The 22,804-nt window shown below is 36.9% G+C and overlaps 2 protein-coding genes across 16 annotated transcripts in view; both read left to right on the top strand.

Moving 5' to 3' along the window:
• The window catches only part of MADD (MAP kinase activating death domain), a 68,601-nt gene extending 54,160 nt beyond the window's left edge, over positions 1-14,441 (top strand). For 12 of the 14 annotated variants that reach the window (XM_036384091.2, XM_054515214.1, XM_054515217.1 and 9 more), the window contains 5 exons: positions 186-258; positions 1,158-1,264; positions 6,539-6,608; positions 11,468-11,514; positions 12,967-14,441. In XM_036384091.2, the coding sequence (XP_036239984.1) occupies positions 186-258; positions 1,158-1,264; positions 6,539-6,608; positions 11,468-11,514; positions 12,967-13,074 (405 nt within the window). In that variant the 3' untranslated portion in view covers positions 13,075-14,441. Of the gene's footprint in view, positions 1-185; positions 259-1,157; positions 1,265-6,538; positions 6,609-9,131; positions 9,498-11,467; positions 11,515-12,966 lie in introns of those variants that run through there. The other 2 variants (XM_054515221.1, XM_054515218.1) reach the window with 2 other exon arrangements.
• Positions 14,442-14,982: 541 nt separating this feature from the next.
• SLC39A13 (solute carrier family 39 member 13) overlaps positions 14,983-22,804 on the top strand; it is a 150,245-nt gene continuing 142,423 nt past the window's right edge. The window contains exons 1-2 of one of the 2 annotated variants that reach the window (XM_036383302.2): positions 14,983-15,318; positions 18,583-18,664. The gene's annotated coding sequence lies outside the window, so the exon portion shown is untranslated. Of the gene's footprint in view, positions 15,319-18,414; positions 18,665-22,804 lie in introns of those variants that run through there. The other variant, XM_036383301.2, reaches the window with a different exon arrangement.

The following is a 22,804-nucleotide window of genomic DNA, read 5'->3' as shown; positions in this document are numbered from 1 at the left end:
CTATCATCTTGTAAAACAAATATAAATACTAACTAGTAATAAGGTGTGCTTGAACTTGTATAGGCTTTTGGTCATTGGGCACCACATGGGGCTTGTTCTTTTTGTAGAACCTTAGAATATTGCTGTTCTTTTCCCTCCCTTGGTAATTTGGAGGAATAACATTGTATTACTCTTGTATCTGTTAGTGTCGGGAACTGTACTACTGTGTAAAAGACAGTATGGAGCGAGCAGCAGCAAGGCAGCAAAGCATTAAACCAGGTACAAGATTTTAAATGTTGGGAACATTTGTTGTTTAATCTGCAATCAGCAATTTTTTAAATTAATAACTCCTTTGAACATAATCTCCTTTTACTTGGAAATCTTGCGGTAACTTTGTGCATCTATACACAAGTAGCAGATTGTTGTCTTTAGCAAGAGTGTATTTGAAAGGTATTTTAAGAATTGGACAATAATGTAGTATTAAAAATATGTTTGAAATGTGTTTGCATTATGTTAAAAGCCATTCCCCAGAGCTGAGTGGTTCTGCAAAAAATTATAATTTTTCAAAAATAATTTTAAGAAGGCTTTTTTTAGCTGAACTGAATAATGCATAAGAAACGAGATGAAAATGTCTAGATTATTTACCTATTAATAACCTCTATTAAATTATTATTTAAATAATATTTTGACATTTTAATTACTTAATACCATGCCATGCAGCTCACAAATACAAGCCTCCTTTGTGCTGCTTATGTATCTGTACTTAAGATTATGCTCTCTATGGTATTATGTGATTGCAGGATGTTGCTATTCAGAAATGAAATGTGGCATTTAAAGCAAACAAACAATACCCCAATATGACATACAATAAATACAGGATGAACTGACATTGATGTTACTTCATGTTACCAGAATGAAATTTATTACAATTCGAAAAATTCTAGTGGTTCTTAGAAAGCTGTCATTAGTGAGTGGGCTCACTGAAATGGTCTCTACTATTCTTAGTAGTGTCCTTTTGCTATGCAGATCAATAGGAATTAAGTTTTTACTATTTAATATTCCCCTTCAGCATACCATGACTTGGCTGACTCCTTTCTGCGCTCCCTCTCTCTCTCTGAATTTTTCTTTTGGTTTGTTGTTTTTGTTTTGGATTTATTTTTTCTTTATTGACATCACAGGCCCTGAGTTGGGTGGTGAGTTCCCTGTGCAGGATATGAAAACCGGTGAAGGAGGTCTTCTTCAGGTCACACTGGAAGGAATTAACCTGAAATTTATGCACAGTCAGGTATGAGGGAAATCTGTGAGAAGACTGAGCATGAAGCTTTCTGCAGCATGCCTGTATAGGTGTTTCCTCTTCCCAGAGTATCAGTAAGGAGAGGGGATAGTTTGATGTGGGTAAAAAAACTTAGATATATTTACACTAAAACCCACAAGCATGTATCTATCTATCTATATATATATGTAAAAACACTCTGAAATTAAATATCCTCAGGAAAACTATAATCTGTTAAAGAAAAATGTTGATAGATCTTTCAGCTTCTTGTTTGTTGTGGTCTGAATTGTCTAAGCAGAAAACAAATGTTAGCCTGTATTAAGAGACAGAAAAAGTGATCAGTGATAATCTAAGCTGCTGTAATGCATCACACTGTGAACAAATCCTCATTGCATAAGCAGTCAGCCTTAAAGATAGTGTTTGAGTATTACAGGTACAGAAGGCAACCTTCTGCATTGTATTTAATCTATCGTATTTTAAAATTTTAGAAATTATCTGTAAAAGTTTGTAAAAAAATAAAAAAGGACACTGGCTCTTGATGTAATTCACAAAAATAAGAAAAAAGTACTGATTTCTTTTTCCTTCCAAAAAGCAGATATTGTGGGCATAGAGGAAACACAAGTAGAATTGTTGTTTCTTCCTTTCTCTGGATGTTGTTTCTGTTGCTTCCTTTGATCCTTGTTTTTTATTTTGCTTTATGTTTTTTTGTTTTGCATATATTAAATGCATGCTATGCTAGACAGTAGAATCAATTTTTAGGGGAGAAGGGAGAGTGTGTATGTGTGTGTGAGAGTGAGAAAGAAAGAAAAGCTTCTGTCAGTTCTCTGTGAAGTGTTTTTTCCTTTCCTCCTGACTAGACTTTTCTCCCCACACAAGCTTTGTTTTTCTTTGAGGATACATCAGTGTAGATCCCACTGGAAGTGCACATGCATCTCAAACACACATGCTCAGAATCTTTCATATGTCTCCCAAGATCACAGCAGCACCATGTGCCACTTTGAGTTCATATGTGCCAGTGTAAGGAGTGGAGAGTTGTGAACCTCCCTCAGTTTTCTTGCTGTCTCTTAAAAGTCCTACCTGCAATGTCCAACCTGCTGTAGAGTTTCAGACCTACTCTGTGATGGAACACTCTACTCAACTAAGTTACAGATTTTATCTTTTCATTGAGTGCACTGAAATACAAAGAAGTGTAAGAAGAAGTTATTGGTTGCACAGAATGAATTTTCATAGTTCTTGAAAATGACAGGTCTAAAGCCTTTGAAAATTAAACCCTGGTCTCAAAGCAACAGTATGATATCCTATAGATGGATATAATAGAAATTAATTTGTCCTAAGGTAAGAACACAAAATAGGAATGTTCTGTTTGCTACTTTGCCCAGAAGTCAAAAAAGTTCTGCTATAACTGCTCATCTCTATGGAGATGACTCCATTTCATAAATGAAAAGGCAGGCAAATTCACATTTGCAGTGAGAAAGAACATAGGAAAAGATAGCCACATCAGCAGCAGCATGGTTTCTTAAGCATTGCAGGCATCTTCACAAGACAAAGACCCTCAGTGTTAAGCACATAGTGAGCACACATGAATTTGTGCAAAAGAAAAACTCCAGATGCAAGCATTATTTTTTTTTCCTGAAAGGTTGGAATGACATTCAGAAAGAATTTCAGGGAAACCTTGTACTGACTTTTAGTATGGGACTGTCTGGAGCATTACTTTAATTTTGTACAACAGGTACTGAGACCTGTGCTACTACCAGAATTCACAGAGTACCAGCTTTATCATATCCTTTCTTAGAGAGAATGGTGTTCTAATTTGCTGTCTGTCATGAAGATTCCTATCTTTTTTCTGGAAAAGAGTCTGTACAGGCCAGACCCATGAAATATGCCAGTAATAAACCTGAAGGATTATTCCTACTCTTCATCACCTTTCCAATGAAGCTATTGCCATTACTTAAGATGGATATTGAAACAAGTGCAGTTCTGGAAAATACACTGGGTTTATTCAATATGTTTAATTCTTGGTCTGTTAGATTATGTGACCAGGGCATTCAGTACCATTTAGGGGATCCAAGATATATAACCCTGTTTTCCTTCTCAAAGCAAAGTGTCTAGACAGATAACGAACATGTATCATTTGTGGGTATCCGTAGAATGGACAACTGTATCAATTACATAAAGGACTCCTACTAGTTGCACCATGCAAAAAAAAAAAAAAAATCCCCTCCAGTTTCCTAATCTTTGGAGCTAAAGGATGTTGGCATTCTTATTCTGACACTGATCAACCAGTCTGTTTTCTTAATAAAAGGTCTGCTATTCTGGATGATTTTTTTTCAATTCTTGTATACATTGTGTGAATTGCTTCGTAAGGCGGTTGATTTCAGAATATTTATATAAGCATCATTGAAACCAGGATCCCACAGCTGTTTTTTGGTGTTGAAAATGGCATTTTCTATTTCTGTTGAATTTGAATGGGAATACTGACCAACAAAAGCCTACAGGATCTCATCAGCCCCAACTTTCTCTTCATCTTCCTCTCCTTACTTAATATGATGGCCCTGTTCTTGGCTATCTTTCCAAGTACTCTTTTCAGTATTGTGGCTTACTATTGCTCTGCTTGATTGGACATCATAGAATTAATTCAGAACATAGGAAGAGGGGGTTCCACTTTTTAAAAGAAAAATGTATATGGAGTCTATGTGAGAAGACTGAACATACTGCTTCAGTGTGAAGCTTGCTTTTATGAAGGTGTTTTTGAAGGCTCTTGATTTGTGGTGTGTGTACTTTCTTACCATCTTGTGAATTCCTTAGGCAATGTCTCAGATACATGGTAGGACAACCTGTTATTGACATGTGAGAGTTGTCTTTAGTGTTCACAGATTGTCTCACCATGCTGCAACACATGTAAGTTTAAGAATAAAAATTTTGAAGTCTGTCTGCGCCTAGCAGGTTAGAGGATGTTCTTTAGAATAGTGAGGAATCAAGTGTACCTGTGGCGTTGGCAGATAATTCTGAGTTCACATGTACAAACTCTGTTGATATTGGGACTCAGTAGCCTGTGCCTGAATACATCTGTGTCAAAAATAGATGGAAGCTTAATAAAACATGCATAAGGCACATGCCCATCTACAGTAGGATCCACACTGAATGCTCTGTCTTGAGGAACCACAGTTTCCCTAGGGTAAGTAACTGCTATTTCCTTTATGTGTGTTTTCTGATGAAGTGAGAGGAGAGGATCTCTGTCCCTTAAACAATATAGCAAGAAATTGCCCTTTAACTCACATCTTCTGAAAATGGATTGTAATTGTGACAAACTTGATAAATTTTCATCTTGCTCATAGGTCTTGTGGAAATGCAGCACTCTGTGACATTAACTCAGATCATGAGCACCTGGGGCAGTCAAGTCTCTTAGGCAGTTTTACTCTTCCCAGATAAAATGGCCAGTGTTTTGCCTGAGCCTTTCTACTGAGTTTCTGAATTTTTGTACTTCAGACTATTAGCAAAAACTTTTCACAGCAAATATTACAGAATAAACAGAACTAAGTGCAGTAAAGAAAGTATTCTGTTATTGATTTGTTTATTCTGTAAGTGTACCTCAAAAATTAAAATGTTTTTGACCACGTAAACTCATATAGAATATGAATGAAAACAGGCAAATAAAAAAATGGGATTAAGTCTCCTTTTCCTTAAGTGCTTGAACATACGCAGAAATAAAGATTTCTGGTTAAGTAAGTGGAAGTTTTGAGTTTTTATGTTGAACAAAAAATATCTCAGGTCTGTTGGTTAGTTCTCTGTCAATAAAAATAATCATAAAATTCCTTTGACTTGAAAATCAGCATGTCTTATCTCAGATGTACAGTGGATTTACTGATCTTCTTGGCAATAAGTCTCTTCAAAAAAAAACTCCACAATTTCTAGTGTTGGCATCCTTTGTCTTTCATGCATAGCATATAATGCATGACTACATTGGTGTTGCTAGTATGGGATTCAAGAAGGTTGCAGAGTTTTCCTTTCCCTTCTTTCCAAGACAATGAAGTTTCTCTAGTACCATTTAAAAAAAAGTTCCTGAGATCATGGTGTCCTAAAGGTGTAGGCACTTGAAGTATCCAACCACACTATTGTAATACAGTTTTTAAAAGACCTCTCTAAGGTGTTTGACATAGACACTCCAAATATTAGGGCAATGTTACTCTTAGTGTTTCTCTTGCCTTGAAAAGCAAGTCTATTAGAAAGTGGGATGTGGTTTAGAGTCTTTATAGCACTTGCTACAGCTTCTTATGTCTGTGTACTGACTTTGACCCTTCTAGACATGTGCACATAAGAAGGGTCTGTTTTGTATCTTCAAATAGATTGGATGTTAAACAAACTCATTATGCAAAGAGAACTTGTTTATTCATGCAGTCTTGGTATCTGCGTTCTGGACTGAGAAACCTCATTGTGTAGTTCAACAGCTTTTATCTTTTGGGGTTCATGTATGTAAAACATGACTTTAAGGCAGGTTTGTTTTCTAAATGACTTGCTCAGCTGGCAGAACCATATGTGAAGTGAGCAAAACCAGAGAAGGATCCAAACTCTCCCATCCTGCTTCAAGCAGAAAACTGGTACTGACTGTTAAAAGGAGATGGTTCCAAGAGTAACTCTGAAGATTATGTGTCATAAACTCCAGTAAAATCTTACATGGCAGAAGTGTCAGGGAGAAGAAAGGTTTGTGGTTCCTCATTGGATTCAATTTGACTACTTGGTAGGTTAGGAGGATCAGTATCAGGGTGGGAAGTATAGTGCCCCTTACCTGCCCTCTGTGCTGGAGGAGGATGCATGGAGGGGCAGAAACTACCTGGGATGGATCAGAGGCTACAAATAGTGCCAAATTTGGGAGCCAGCTTTATTCTCGTCCCCCTCTTTTGCTGTATTTCAGGTGTGTTGGTATTCTTTTTGCAATAACTCATTTGAGTGCCTGAAGGGGTAGCAATGTTGGATATGTCAGAGTTACTAACTCCTTCGTTTCTCTTCCATGCTTTCTCCTCCTGCAAGGAGCGGAAGGTACTTCATCTTCTGCTGTCTTCGCTTCTTAGCACTTTTAAGTTTTTTGTTGATTTCTAGCATTGTGGCAAGTTTGTCTTCTGAATATTTATTTCACCCTTTATTTATATATTAAACTGTAAATGAACTGGTAGTGTATGCTATCAAACTTCAGGTTGTACCTGTTGTGATGATGTTTTTGTTTAATTTTGATTTTTGGTTTAAAAAAAACTCCCAACTAATTTTATGTTACTTTTCCTCCTGTTTTTGTAGGTTTTCATAGAGCTGAATCACATTAAAAAGTGCAATACTGTGCGAGGAGTCTTTGTCCTGGAGGAATTTGGTAATTACATTATTTTGATATTAGGTCTGTACTCACATGGCAGTAACTCAAATTTCCAGTCTTCAGATTCAGAGTTGCACTGCAGTTTCAAAGATGGGAGAGAATGTAGATTGCCTATAAGGAGTTGCCTGAGACATGGGTGACTTTACATAAAAATTTCCACATTAATTTTTATAATATTAAGATTTCTGATCTAGGTGCTTTTTATTATTAGACAGAGAAAAAGTACTGAGTCTTTTGAAACAAACAGAAACCAGACGTGGATGTGTGTGAGAATTGTCTTGGTCTGTTCCTTTTTCATCTGAGAAACCACATTTTTAAAGCAGGATTTAAAGTTGATCTTTCTCAACACACCACACTTTCATTACAAAGAATTACTGTTAATTGCAAAGCTTTCTTTTTGCTCTAATGTAGTTTAATTTTTGTAAAATGGAGCAGAAGCTGTGTTGTCAAGTTGTACTTTATTTATCTTGTGATTGTTATTTTAGAGAATGAGTGGAAAAGTAAAGATTAGGGAGAACAGAAAGTTTGTGCTGTTTTGGTCAGTTATTGCTGTTGCATATCTGCCTACACCGGAGTCTGGGCAATATTTCAGGTTACTCTTCAATGTTAGTGTCAGTCACAATATTCTTAATTAGGGTCTGAAAAGTACAAGTGACTTCAGATGCAGCTCTCTGGAAGGGTGATCCACGTACTTCTCCTGAAGCCCAAATTGGTTTATTCTTCCAGCCATCTTTGAGACATTTGTTCAGGTCTTAGGAGTATGTCTGAAACATATAAAAAGGAGCTGAAATTTAATTCTATAGTAGATCAGCATGCATACTTTGGCCATTAAACAGAATCTGCATCAGCAGCTCCCATTACCAGGACTGTCATTGTTCTTTGGTACTGTGAACAGAATGTTCTGGCTGAGGGCTTCTCTCTTTAATTATAGAAGACTATTAACATGAGATTTCTGAAATTAATGCCTTTGTCCATGAGAATATATTGTTTCCTTTGGGTGACACAAAGTTCCAAGTGATAAAACCCTTCTGGCTGTTGCAGTTTGCTTGTTGTTTACTATAAATCTTTCAGGTGTTTCAGATGTGGATTGGTGAACAATTTTTTTCCAATTTTTGAAAATGTTGTTCATGGTTCATATGATCAGATCTGTATATTTAAACCCTGAACATGTTCTAACAGCTTAGATGTTTATAAGTTCTGTTCAATTTCTGTTCGTTTGATAGCATGTTTTCACGCTGATGGGCACTATTCATTTTATTACTTACAGAAATTTCTGGAGTCAGTAAAAGATTATTGATTGGTTTAACGAAGATGAGAATTCAGAAGCCATAAAATTAGCTTAAAGAATGGCTTCACCATCTGAAATCTTTACTTAAAAGAAATTACTTCGATCAGAAATTAGTTTGGATCATTTTTTGAGGTTTTATGCAAAGAACTTCTTTTAATAGTTTGTTTCTATTGCACAAGAAGAAAGACAGTGTTTGACTTTGTTATTTCTAGTTGATTTGTATTGGTGACTCTGTAACAGAGCATTTAGCCCCTAAATAATATCTGTAAGAAATGTAAGAAAAAGGACTTCTTATTTTTTTACAAAAGATTTTGTAAACAAGGGCCTATTGCAAAAGCTACAATTGTCATATGGAACTTAAAAAGGGTAATTTTAATAAGTAACTAAAAATAAATTGGGAGTTGAAATCTACAAGCAAAAACTGAGAAATTAAACCACTTGAGTTAAAAATGTCCTCTCTCACAAAACAGAGGTCACAGACAAGAGCCAATTTAGATGTGCCAAAAGACATTGACAATTTGCCCATCCAGCTAATACAGAGGGAAAAAAAAAAAGGAGGGTGTTGCAGGGGAGTGCAGGGGAGGCAGCTTTTCTTCTTATGCTGAGATTAGTCTACCTCACAGCTGTTTTTTGGATTGTTGTAAAGTTGAGAGAATATTACAATCTGTCCTGTTCAAGATAAATGAACATGTTTGGTAGTAGTGGACTAAAAGCATTCATCAAAATCTTGCTTTAGAAGAATGAAGTTATTTAGTGTTAAATGTTGTAAACCTTGCCATGAGATTTATTATCGTAGGAGCATATTGAAGTAGTAGATGCTCATATAAAGGTAGAGTCTGGTAAGTGTGCATACTCCAGTCTGATGAGAATTACTTAAATGCAAGATTTTGATTTTACCAAGCATGAGTGCTCCAAATTAGTGGTAGCACAGGAGGAAATTAAAGGTCCGTTTGTGTTAATGCTGGGTTTAGATGGCAGCATCACAGCTGGACTTGTGGTTTCAGAGCAGGATGCAAGCAGAAGTTCAGGAATTGTGTCCCACAAATGAAAGTGTAAACTTAAGTGAGGAAATGAAAGGTTCTTCCCTCTGGAATTTGAGTTACTGCTGTGTACTTGTGCTTTACTTTCTTGTGGCCCCTTCACCGCCGCTGCTATGAAAACCTTCATTCTCCAGCAGGTAAAGTGATCTCCCCTAAACTCATTTTGTGGTAGCACCATATTTTCATTTACAGGACCAAAGGCTGCAGGATGGTGCCTAATTTACTCCCTTCATCCACTCAGTTCAAGAGCATCGGGAATAACTTCTAATGTTAGAAGAAAATGCTAATCTCTCAGTTTAAGGCTTGAATCTTTGGAAGCTTGGGTCTTTTCTTGGGGTTTTTTCTTGTTGTGGTGGAGGGGTCTTTTTTTTGTGGGAGGGCAGTTTCTTTTTTCCTTTCTTCCTTTTTTCTTTGTATTCTGCAGTAGTAGTGCTTTGACTTCTGTGTTTGTAAATGCAAACCCACTCTTCTTAATCTTCCTAACTCAGTCCTCTCAGGAGAATTTTCTGCATTGGAAGGACTGTGAAGGAGTACTTTAAATAAAAACAAGGCAACTTACTGTGGAGAGATAGTACCTTGCCTAGCTGCTCTCCTCTTCCCTCTCTTCCTATTCTCAATTATGATACAGGACTTTACAGTTTCCCTTCTCTCCTTCCCTTGTGGCACAAGGTCCTTACAGCTTTCCCTTCCTGCTTTTTGAAGAGTATATGAACAGTTGTATGTTATCCAGTGGGCAGTGAGACTTAAACAGCTGTAAAAGTCCTACCCTATTTGGCTGTGCACCAGCCTCACTCCCACCTTTATTCCCTGGTGACATGGAGTTAATTTGGAACATCTGGTGCCAACGGGTAAGGTAGCTTGGATGTGCACCTCCTTATCTCCCCAGCTTTAGTCTCTGGTATCACTGGGGCAGTGCAGCCTGGGTGTGCACTTCCCTTGTTTCTCAGCCCTTCATGCAGCTGCCAACTCCAAGGAGAGTGAGAGTTGAAAAATAAAATAAAAATATTACTTTTTACCATCATTTCCTGTACTTTTCAATAGATTATTTTCAAGAATGACAATACCATGACATATGAGAATTAGTAGGTACTGGTTTATATTTTGAGAACTTTCTCAAACCCAGTCTGCACTGCCTACTCTTGGCCCCTTAGAGTGTGATCCGTCTCCCTCTCCAGCGTTTAGCTGTGTCATACCATAGTTGAAGAGATGACATCTGCATGGACAGGTTTTGTTGTGGACTTTTCCTGGCTCTTCATACTGAACTCATCTGCCTCTGTTTCTTTTCTTGTCACTAGTACTATGTGTAATAAAACATTTATCCTTCCTCTATGAACCTGGAATGATTTGGTTTTGCATAATTTCTGTACTGCTTCTTCTAAATTCTTTTGTTGTGACACAGAAATTTCATGGCAAATTCCAGCTATTCTGGAAGGGAAGTACTCAGAGCTGGCCTTGGTATTCCCCTGATACCGACATTTTAAATTTGCCAGTTGAATGTTCTAGTGTGGTCTTTGTTCTCTTCTGGTGATTTCCCATGGTATCTGTTCACAACATTTGCAGACCGAGTGCGGGCCAAAGGCACAGTTCAGATGCACTGCGCACAAATGGGCTGGTTACAGTTTGCTTTTTTGTGCATTCTACAATGAGAAAAAAAGACAAATTTCCTTTACCTGTACTATGCCAGTTTTCTTTCTATCAGTTTGAGGCAGTGCAACGGAACAAGGACAGATTTTCTGGATAATAGATTTTTTTATCAGTGCCCTAATCTTCCTTTTATATAAAGATTTCTATAAACAACCAGCTTGGTATTTTAGGAATATGTGTCACTGAACTCAGCATTTTATTTTAAGGCAGATCATTCAAAAACTATGAATGTTTTCAGTGAGTATGTCAAGTAAATACCATCACAGACAAGAGAAAGAATATCTTGAGAAACATAAATAGAGCTGGAAAACAGTCTTCAAGTTAAGAAAAAAATTCTCCCTCAGCTCCTTTTTTTCCCCCTGGATTTCACTAGCTTACTATACAGTATACAGTGTCCAACAGTTCTTTTGAAATTTGTTGCTCAGCAGAGAAGATCTCAAGGGTAAAATCTCTGGGATTCATATAGTGACAAATTCCTATGGAATTTTTGGGTTATGTTTTATTGTAGTAGGCATTAGACATAGTTTGTTATTAAGAATATTTTTTCATTATTTTTACTGTCTAGCAGGAATAAGTAATATGAGAAAAGTCAGAGTCTCTTAAGAACCATCGAATATCTGCTGTGCCAAACACAGGCAGTGAAAATTTTTGCCAGCTTTAGTAATTTATTATGAGTAATTTATTAGTGTCTTCCAAGGATATATGTTATGTAAATGAAAAGAAGTAGAAGTATGTAGAAGTGAGGGATAGTGAAGTGCCCTGTACCTGCACCTGCTGTCTGTCTGCCTCCCTTCCCTTTCCCATGGGAACATTGTGCTATTTCTTCCCCATTTGCCTCTCGTTTTTTGAACTTTTTGTTTTGTCTCTTGCCCGTCCGGTTTTAGTTCCTGAAACTAAAGAAGTGGTGAGCCACAAGTACAAGACGCCAATGGTGAGTCTACTGTGATGCCTCTGGTGGTTCTCTAGAGGATGTATCTTTACATTTTCATGTGGAGAAAAGAATTACATTGAGACTGCAGGATTTACAGTGAAACACCAGCTGATCTTTATGATGTTTTCAGTAGGGGGAGACAGCAAAACTCAGTGATTATTGGATCTATGAAAATAGAGGAACTCGCCAGTAGTGCAGAAAGCACTGTTTCCTTTTTTAAGACAGATAAAGATGAAAGGTTGCCAATTAGGCATTGAACTTCAGCACAATAGGACCTGGTGGAACTGTTAAATTTTAAGACAGTGCAGAACACAACCCTTACTCCATAGAAGTGCTGGAAAGGGAGGCTACTTCCTAAGAATAAAATGATTGTTAACAGTTTACAAAAAATTCCCATCTCCTCATGAGCAATGACTTGTGAGAGAACAGTAAAAGTATTGATTCCTGCTGTATAGATGAGTTCGTGTTCTGGAATAATATTCAGTTTGTATAGCAATTTTTGTGAGCATGAACTGTTGAAAATGATGCCTAGCACTTTTATACATGATCAGGCTTATATGCATTCATGAGGAAGAAATAGGAACCAATGATTATCATCAGAAGGGAAATTTCAGTTTATGTCTGATGTACACTGTGCACATTTGGTGATTTCATGGAGACTCAGTCTTTCAAGAGCAGAGAGAGGAAAATTGTTTGAAGAAGCTGGAAATGTTTTAGAACAAAATGCTTAGAATATATGTAGTTTAAGAAGCAAATAGCTGTATCTGCTAGCAAGAAAAGCCAGTTTAATGGAAAAAAAAGTATTTTATGGAAGTGTTTAGCTTATACTGTAATACAACAAAACATATTGTTATGCTTATTACATTTACAAAGATTTTAAGTGTCTCAGTTTAAAGGACAAGAATTTTTAAGATCGTCAGAACAGCTGGCATTAGAATTAGTATATAAATTAAGTCTAAGTCTTACCTTCACCGAATTGTGCTGCCAGTCACATGGTAAAAGAGGATTTTTGGTTAAATAATAGCACAGTTAATCAGTTAAATAATTGTAAAACTGAGTAGTGCTATATGAAACCCTCTCTTTAGTTAGCTCTTTCAACCTGTCCCAGAAAATATCTTGTAATGTCATGCAAAAGACCAAAAGCAAATATACAGAATGGTTTTTCCAAAGCCAGTTAGCCAACTTCCTAGCTTAGCATGCTGTTCTTAAAAATTATTAAATCATACAGTTAAGCAGCTAATGTTTTTATCCCAAAGGAAGTTTTTAGTTTGTTATATGGCTCTTCTTCTCTCTCTGTCTCAGTTAGAAGGTGGTAGGGGACACGTTTTCCTGATTTTGTCTGTAGCCAGAGTACTTGTCCCATGAAGGAAGACATGCAGGAAAATACAAATGTACAATGGATTTTGTAAAACACTTAATCTGAATTTCAGTATCTCTTCTAAATTGTTGTAGGCTCATGAGATCTGCTACTCCGTGCTGTGTCTCTTCTCTTATGTGGCTGCAATTCGTGGAAAAGAGGCAGAAAGCAAAAGCAAACCACCTCGACCAGTTTCCAGTTGATCAGGATACTTGGAAATATCTACCCTTTGGCACACTGATATGCAGTACTCCCAGTTTTACTGCAGTTACTGGAGCTCACTTTCTGTCTTTTCTGAGAACTTGATTATTTATGTATGACCCTGCAAGTCTTTCCCCATTGAAAAACCTAAGCCTTCCGTGTTCAGTCTCCTTCTGAATTCATCCTTAATGGAGTTTTTAAATGAGCTTTTAATCAGACAGTTTTGAGCATCTGCATCCAGCTGTGAGTGACTTACTCTGGACATTCCTTTGAAATACCTTTTTTGTTAAGATGAGTAACAGCTTGAGTTTGGTTGTTTTTTGTTCTAGTGGTACTTGTTACAATTTGATCACTTTTCAACTGCAGGCTTCTGCTTTCAGATTCTCTGGTATGTGCACAGTGGAAGCAGCCTGGTCCTGTATGTTGTTTCAATGTTGTGTTTTTGTTGTTTTCCTTCTGTGTTGTTCATTTTAAATTACCAACACGGCGTTCCTGTCACATAGTTCTACAATCCCTTTTGGTAGAGGTGAACAATTTAGCTGTCATAGTGTTAAACTATCATGTGACAGTTGAAGTTTGGTTATTTAATTGGTCCATCTGTGGAGATGGCTCTTCTCAAGTGGAGAGAGAAACTTTGAAGGTAGTATAGTGTAAAAAACCTCAACACTTCATGGGTTCTGTGGATTTTCAAATGGGATTTTAGGTAACCTCTGTAGCTACCCCAACAGTAGAGTTCACAGATGCAAATAAGCACTCCCTAAAGCAGTTAATCACAGGATAAGAAAATTAATAAGGCAGTGTAAAACTTGGAAACATTATTGGCAGAAGCACAGTACAGAAATCTGCAGAACATGTTCAGAAGCCCAGAGGATTTTGCTGTCTCCAAATTTTTTAAACTATTGCTTTTTATTTTGTTTTCAATCTGTACCTGTATATGAAGGGATCTTGAAAATATTGTGTTTATGTATAATGAAACTCACATAGTTAAAACTATCCATCACATTCCTTATTTTAAATAGGCTGGATATGAATGTTTTTTTGCATCCTGTTTTTGTTCTTGAACTGTACTGCACTTGTCTAAAAAGCTCTTAGGATGCTGGAAGGTGAGACTGTCTAGAGAAAATAATGTTACATGTAAAATACCAGGAAAAATTGCTCTGACACAAACAGATGTATTGTATGTTTTGACATAGAATCCTGACTAAATGCACCCAGAAATAACCCTGTTTTGGCTTGGTCAGGGTATCTACCATTTACAATGGAATATACTAGTATGGGTGAGGATGATGTAAATATTACAGTATCACATCTATTTATAGAAACTGTACAGTTCTCTGAATGTGAAAATAAAATGTCATTCAACCAGCAACTAGTTTTCATCCTCCTGTGCTTTTCTATCATTTGTTATTCTGAAACAAATGTAATTATATACAAAATACATCACACACATAGATGAAATAGTGGAAAAGAGAAGACTCTAAATGGACAATCTAAATTTCTTTCCACATAAGCAGCTTTAAATAATGACGGTTTTTTTTTCTTCTAAAACAACATCTGTGTGTCATTTGTCTTTAAAACAAAAGTTTTTGAAAAACATGAATAGGGAAAACAGACACATCTGAAATATGGAAATTTCTTTTGCAAGCTTGCAAGTGCAAGTGGTACGTAAATGATCTTTCATCCTTTCCTAACACAAAAGCAAAGCTGAAATTGGCAAATAATGAAATTAACCTGGTTTGAATTTATTTTCCTTCTTTTGTATTCTGAGACTATAAATTTTCTTATAGTAATATCTGAATTTTTAGCATTTGTAGTTTTCTGCATACTATATTTCAAGTACAGTTAAGACTGAAAGCACTTTGGTCTACAGTAGAGGTTCCATTTATGCAATGCTGGGTCCCACTGAGGTAGACCATTTCAATTTTTAGGTTGTAATTATGTTAGTAGTCCTATTAACATAATCAACTTAAAATTATAGGGGGAAGATTATTAAATGCACAACATCATTTACTATGTACAGCTCCTTTTAAAATTACATAAGCTGCTGTCTGCTTTAGGCTGAAGAGAAACGTCAGTGCAGAATAAGACTTTTAAAGGACCTGATAATAAAAATGGCCCTCTGTCCCTTTTGACAGAATTTGTTTTGACAAACAAGTGTGGCTAAATATAGAGCTTGCTGTTCCATGGCTGGGATGAATCAGTAACAAGCTCAGCATCTGCTCTGACACTGGGCTTCTGCTCTTCAGGTGAGACTTGGCTTCAAAACTGAGGACATTTTTGAAATACATGAAATGTTTCCCATACTTGATGTTTTGGGTGTAGCACATTCATCTGAGCCAAAGACGTGCTCTGCAGAGTTTCCACCACCAAATGACCAGTGCTGCTCTCTGGATACCAAATGCAAATATAAGGTGGATTTCAAATTGTTACAAAAGTGTAAATCTTTTGGAATACAGTCTTCCATCCTTTCCACTCCATCACTCTGAAGCACTAAGAGACAGATGAACAAAATTGTTACAGTGATTTGCAAGTGTTTTTGGTTATATCCCACTCATTTTGATATTTAGGTAGCAATACGTTGGTAGCAGATAAGAACTTAAAGGCCTCTAAACCTTCCAGAACCAAATGAAAGGCTTAGAGACTAATTAGGTTAACAGACTAACTATAAATCGTTCTAGAAATTTCCTAACACAAAAAGAATAATTCCTACGTTTTTACCACTAGGAGGAGCCTGTGTCTTAGTTTTTAAGAATTTCAAAATTGCAACCTTTTTATTTTAATGCTGGTGTTAGAACATAAACTTGCCTTAAAACTTCCTTATGGCTGAACAGGTTTCTTTTTCTGCTACAATTTTTTTTGTGGAAGTTGGTTTTCAAAGTGAGGGTTATAAAGTGTTCTCTCCAAATGCTGGAATTTGTGAGTAGTCTTCCTGGCAGTTTTTAAAGTGGAACCTATGTTACTAATTTATCTGTATTCTGGTTATCAGATCTTCATTGTGATGTTCCAAAAATGCTTTTTTTTTAATTTGTGAATGCAGTGTCCACTTCTAATATGAATGGGTCCACATTTTAAAGGTTAAAAGTTTAAACATCAGCGAATGTCACGATGCTGGTACTTATTAAGTGATATTTGCTAAGGATATGTCTGGGAAAAGCATTTTGAAGGTCTGTTGAGGGAAAGAACTCATTACTTTAAGAAACCTGTTGTAAAAATCTCCTATACCCAGATTCCTAACTTCAGATAATCCCTACCATCCTACTTTAACACTTTCAGGATAGCAGAGCCAGATGAAATGTTCATCTAGATATTAAAAAGATTAATTGCTAGTAAATATAAATCATTAAGAATTGCAATTCCAACTAAAGTTCTAGCTTAGTAATCAAAGTGGATGGGAAAATTGGCTGTGATTGTAAGCCTTATGAAGCTTTACATTGCAAAAATATTGAAAATATTTCTAGAATGATGCTACTTATGCCAGAAGAGGGCTTTTGGCTCACAGAGTGTGTTTCTAATAAGGACACATTTGCCTGCAATGGTAACAAATCAGCTCTTGCCCCAGTGTCAGGCAGAGGCTCTGTTATCACTGAATTCAGAACTAGGCAGGAAATAGAAGCTAAGCTTCTCACAAAGAGCAATATTTACATCCCAGTTCCCCTTGACTGCCAAAGGGATGAAAGTCAGATGATGTTGCCTCTGAGGCAAGATCTTCCTTTTGGGAAAAAAATGGTTTCTGCTTAACTCTGACTCCAGTGGTACTTACAAACTCCAAGTCTCTGCTCTTAGACAAGCCAGGTGTTGAAACAAAACATCTCAGAGCTCCAGAAGAAGTGGAAATTGGAACCAAGAAGCAGCAGCTTTGTGCAAAGGACCTTGTCATACAAAAGGCAGTGCCAAACGGTTTCTTGCTGTTCTAGAAGTCACAATCAGCCAGAGGTATCTGCTTGTCACAAGGGCAGGACACTCCCAGGCAGCAGAGTGGTGACTTAGTCTGTGCTGGTGGTAAAGGCTTCACACTGAGCCCTACCCTGTGACACCCTTGGAAGGTGTTAAGTGTGAACAACAGCTTTGAGATTCTGCGGCCATTCCCAGTGTGGCTGTTTCACTAAAATAAAGGAAATGTGATGAAGCTTTAAATAGTAGGTATGTGATCCCTCTTTCCAGCACTGTGTCCGGAGATTTAAAAGCTTGATGTTGGTGACAAGGGAGGTTTGAGTGCAATTGAGTACATGGCAGGCTTAGGCAGGACCTCTTTCAGGCAGGTACTGTACTCAGATATGACAAAAATGATCTTGTTTATACCAAGGTTAGTAAAATCATAAGTTAACTTTCTCTTTACAGGTGTACAATGTTTTGAAACTTCTGCAGCATAGTACTTCTAGCACTGATAGATTTTGTTTTAAAGCATCAGTCCAACAAAGAAGCATATATATGTCAGCCAAGGGCAAACAGTCCTGCTTCTATTTGCACCAGTTACTATAGTGATTTAGGAACCTACATAGAAATAGAAATCCCCATCTCCCAGAATAGCTTTATATAAAAAGGAACAAACGGTGTCAGGAAAAACACCAGTACAACTCTAAATAGTTGCTTCCTTCAAGTATGTGAAAACTCTGGTTCTGTATTCTCATTCTTTGCTCTCATTTTTTTCAGTTTCTCATTCTAAGTACAGTGAGTACAAGTCTATCCATAGTGCTCTGGATATCAAAGAACTCTCCTTCTTTTTACATGTCGCTCTGCTTGGATTCCTCGCTGTTTCCTCACACATCCTTGGCCTACACTCTCTTCAGCCAGTCAGGCTGAACTCTGCACCTCAATTTCCCATCAGATCATCTCCATCTGTTTCCCTTTGTAGTTTTTCTATACATTCTTCTTGCCTCTGTGGCCATCATCACCTCCCAGCCTCTTTGCCCAGGCACTTCAGCCTTATGCTCTTCCCGGTCACCTGCTCGACCAATCCTTGCCCCTTTCCAGCATCCTGTCACAGTCTCTCATCCCTCTCTCCTGTCCTTACCAAGTGCTCTGTCATCTGCTTTCATTCTCAGCCATGCTTATTCCATGCTTTCATTCTTATTCCATGCTTACTCCTCTTGCATTTAAATCAAGTTATTTTTGGTGGAGTGCTGAAGAGTGCTATAGAGGGAAAGGAAAGGTTTCCAGTCTTAGTGCTGCTGTTCTGTGATAGCTTCCAGCAGCAGCTCTTCCCTACACTGCTTGTTAGAAATGACTTAACCATTTAATTTGATATTAAAAATAAATAAATTGGTTAATCCAGATTAATAAATAAATAATAAATTGGTGTAATCCAGTAGCCTAAAAAATGTCATAAATTATTAATGTTTTTCAGTACTGTAGGAAACAAAAATCATAAAAGCAAATACTATGCTTTGTAAATACACAGTCCAGTTATCCCCCCTTGTACCACTGAGGAAGAACAAGTCCCGTTTTCAGGTAGAAATTTTTGAGGACTTTCCTATGATCAAAATCTGCTGTACTTGGGGTTTTCTTTTCAGGCATCACATACAATGAGCTCACCTACAAAGAAGAAGAGAAGCTTGGATTTTTTGACCATTTTTTCCCTGGGTACATGAAACTGTAAGTAAATAACAAAAGTGTGTTTGAGAGTTATATTGATACTTAGTCTTTTTGTGATCATAATTTCTTGGAATATATCTGGATTTCTAGGGCAATTGTTAGCATTATGACAGGTACCAAGGGCGTGCAACCTTATTGAAGGTTAAAGTGTATCCATCCACAGTTTGGGTTCATGTATTTGGGTCCCACAATTTATACTTCCAAGCAAAACAGTGGAAACTATGTATATTGTTTATGTTTCCTAAGTCCATTGTATAGAATATAAAATCACATTCAAACTATTATCCATGGATAAGAAGAAAAACGGAGCACACTTAACACTTATTTTTGTTTTATATTCGCTTGTCCACTGATGTTTTAAATATTTTAGATTAGTCACTTTTTTAGATTATTTGTCTTTGGTACAGCTGTGGTAATACACAATTATTGACTGGACTGTGTTCTTAACTATGACACTTATCTGTGCTTTCAGGGCTGGTTATTGTCAATGTTTCTGTCTGGCACAGAAAGCAGATGCTTGACTATTTTTTCCATATCTGGACCTAATAAGTGAGGCTGTTCTTATCTATTTCTTTTAAACTTTCACCAGTTCATGCTGTTTAGGATGTGTTGCTTATGCAGACTGTTGTGGGGACCCTGCCCAATGACAAGTAAAGGATATCTCTGTGACAGCTTTTGTTTCCCTAAAATAGAGTTCTCTTCTTGCTAAGCACTTGAAAGGTATCAGTGGGGCTATTTTTAATCTCAGCAGACTGTTCTTATAAAATTCTTTTGTAAGGAGACAGGAACAGCTTGTAGTTCTAAACCTACTCTGAGATGACATGTTAGTGACAAACTTCTCTCCTAAATACATACAAGGATTTTGTTTCAGAGGAATTCTGTGATCAAAGCAACATAAATGATTTTCCTGACTTCCAGAAAAGTCTTTTCTCTTGCTACTGTCCTTCGAATGGCCATTATATGATTCCCTTAAGGAAAAAGTTCTACCAAATAATATTTTCTTATGTTTTGATTCATCCTACTCAATTGTAGATCTCTCTTGAAATAACTAGAACAATAATCCTTTCTCATAGGTAATGAAACATGCAGGTGAGATGTCCTGAGACTATCTTTAAATGTTTGGCATGTCCTGCACTGAAAAATTTGTTAAAATAATATATAGGAATGCCTGGATCTCTCACTGTAATTTTCAAAAAGTAGAACTGAATTTTTATATATAATTTGATATAGTAAACCTAGAAAAATCTGAAAGAGTTGGTAAAGATAACTGTTCCATCTTACAGAGAGGAAAAGGAAGATAATCTCAAGACAGGTGAGGTACTTTTCATAAACATTTTGTTGGGACAATTTCAACTCAATCAATTTAATTTGCATTATACCCCACTATATCAGCAAGTATTGTAGCTTAGGCAGCAAAGCTGCTTAAGAATAATAGAACATTTTGGGTTGAAAGGGACCTTTGAAGGTCATCTAGATCACCTAGGTCATGGAAACATTGGTGACAACATACACTGATGGAAACATGGCTTCTTATTACACAGGTTACCTTTCCTTGGACACACAAGTATTCACCTGCATTGTGGATGGTATAAAAATATATTAGAAGTTGGCACCCTTTCTGCAAGAATAGCTTTAGTACTAGAGCCTATACTTGGATTTACAGTGACTTGGGAATGAAATACTCCTGAGATTTTTATTAACCAGTCAGAAAACTAAGGCTCAGGAAAGAAAAAACAATCACTTTTATTCTGCAGGTGTCACCACAGATAAGCCTGCTAGTTTTAAAGTAACAGTTGTGGATCTATGATAGCAGAATACAGAACATGCTGCAACCTGAGAAGCTCTGCCAAACAGTCACTGTCATGACTGCTGTGTGGACATAACTGTAATTTCCTTCTTTAGCTTCAACTGATCCACTTGTTATTTGTTAATAGGAAAAAAGAATTATCTCCATGGGGGACCATCCATTAACTCCCACAGCCTTTGACAGCTTCTGTATAAGCCTGCTGAAGAGGAAAAGGAGGAAACCCAGAAGCTTTACCTTAATCTGCTATGCTCACACCACAATTTGAAGAGATTTTCTTCATGCCTTGCAGCCCTGAGCAATAATCTCTCAGAGCAAGAGTTGACAAGTGGGTGGGGGAGCTCCTGGCAGTGAAGGGGAGAGGTGGTGCTGCAGCATGAGAGAGCTCTTTAGCCATTTTCTTTGTTATTTTAGGAGTAATGGTCAATCATTAACTCATTTTGCTATTATTATTTACTCACAGAATAATGGTCAGGATTTGAGGACTAAGGCAATCTCAAGGAAACAAGGTGCTCAGATAAGGTTTGTTTTAATTTGACAGTTCAATTTCAGCTGGTGGCTTTTATGAAGCTTCCCATTGCCAGGAGTAAATAAATATTGTTTACTTCGAGTATTTACACAACAGTGCTGAAAACACGAATGAAACAAGAGAATTGATACTGTGGTATGAAATATGTGTTGTCTCAGGCTAAAGTGTCAGCAGAGGGTTTGTTTGGCAGGTAAGCCACCCTGAGAGAACTGGGCTTGTAGGAGTACTGGAGGTGCTTTTTCTTTGTCATAATATTTTAGACTTGATGCTTCTTACCTGAAGTGAAGCACTGGGCTTAGTCATGCTCTGCAACACCCCTGTGCTTCAAATGAGTCTTACATATGTTAATTCAAAGCATCCAAGTATCTCCATCAGGTGTATAGTTCATAGTCTGAAGGAAAGGCATGTACACTGAACAGGCAGCCAGCAGCCTCAATTGATGGGATTTAAATGGAAGTTGTGGAAGCATCAAAACTTACAGTCAGTTTCATGTCCAACTGGATAGAAATAATCAGCCTGAAGAGGTTATGTTTGTCTAAGTTACATATATTTTTCACATGGAAGGGTTTTTTTTACTGGAGCAATAACAGATTTTTTTTTGTCTTGATGGAGAAAACTACTGGAAGAACTTCAGTAGGACTGCTGTTTTTGTAAGTAACTGCTGTCAGCTGTGAAAGGCACTTAATGTGCCAAAAGAGACTGCTGCTAGGTAGGAATTTTTAAACTTTATGACCTATTTTAATTTTTTCTTTTACTATTGAACAAACCTTACACACTTCCAACAGTACTAAACAACTACAAGGTAAGAATATTTGCCATGACATTTAGAGATAAGGCTGATTTTACATCAGAGGAGATCTCACTCAGGAAATGATAGTGTAGACTGTCTTTCATCAAATAGTCTTTCAGGTGTGATGGGGGGAAAATTGGGAGATACTTTGTTGCTCTTAACCAGGTAGCTTGGGAAAAGCTTCTCAGTGTATAGGGTTTTAATCAGATTGGGATGAAGATTGTTTACTTAATCATTTATTTATTACCAGCATGGAATTAATGGGCAATTAGTGACTCTACTTTTAGGATCTGTGTCAGCCACTGAACAGATAAATGTCAATAGTATATGCTGGCAAAACATCAATAAACACCTACAATTTTCTGAAGACCTTTCTTGAAATAATTACAGGAAGTTGAGACTTTGCAGGTGCAACTTGCCCCTTTTCCTCTTTTCAGGAAAGTGAGGACTGGTTAGTGTTTGGAACTCAGAATTCTTATTTTTATGAAGACTTTTTAAAAACCTAGTTAGAATTAGTGCTTCTCTTTTGTAATGCTTTGGATTTGCATTTGACTAATTGTCATTGGAAGTTTTGGAAATCAAAACTAATTTGTGTTTTTCAAGTGCAGCATTCTTAGAAGGCCCTATGGAATTAGGCTCCAACTTTTGCAATTCAGTCACTGCTTTGCAATATGCATTGTCCCACAAATGCTGGGATGGTCCTTTTGGTCCACTGCCTTCTGATCCCAAGTTCTTTAGAATATAGATAATCTCTGTCTTTTATCTGTGGCATGTGCCTTTTAAAAAAAAATAATAGCATTGCTCAGAAAGTGTAAGCACAAAACAATGTAAACCTGGCTGCATATTTTCCTTTTTAAATTTTATTTATTCGAATATTGTTGAATAAAATTCAATGTTGAATATTGTTGACATAGTTGTTGAATAACAACAATGTCCAACAGACAAGTGTTAACCTGGAATAAGTTTGCTTTGGTTTTAGAGGGTATCCTTTTTTGTTCTGATATCATAATGAAATTA

Source organism: Molothrus ater, chromosome 6 (genome assembly GCF_012460135.2).
Source record: "Molothrus ater isolate BHLD 08-10-18 breed brown headed cowbird chromosome 6, BPBGC_Mater_1.1, whole genome shotgun sequence".
NCBI classification, from domain to species: Eukaryota; Metazoa; Chordata; class Aves; order Passeriformes; family Icteridae; genus Molothrus; species Molothrus ater.
The sequence above is the reverse complement of the archived record's forward strand: the minus strand, read 5'-3'. Positions and strand labels throughout refer to the sequence as shown.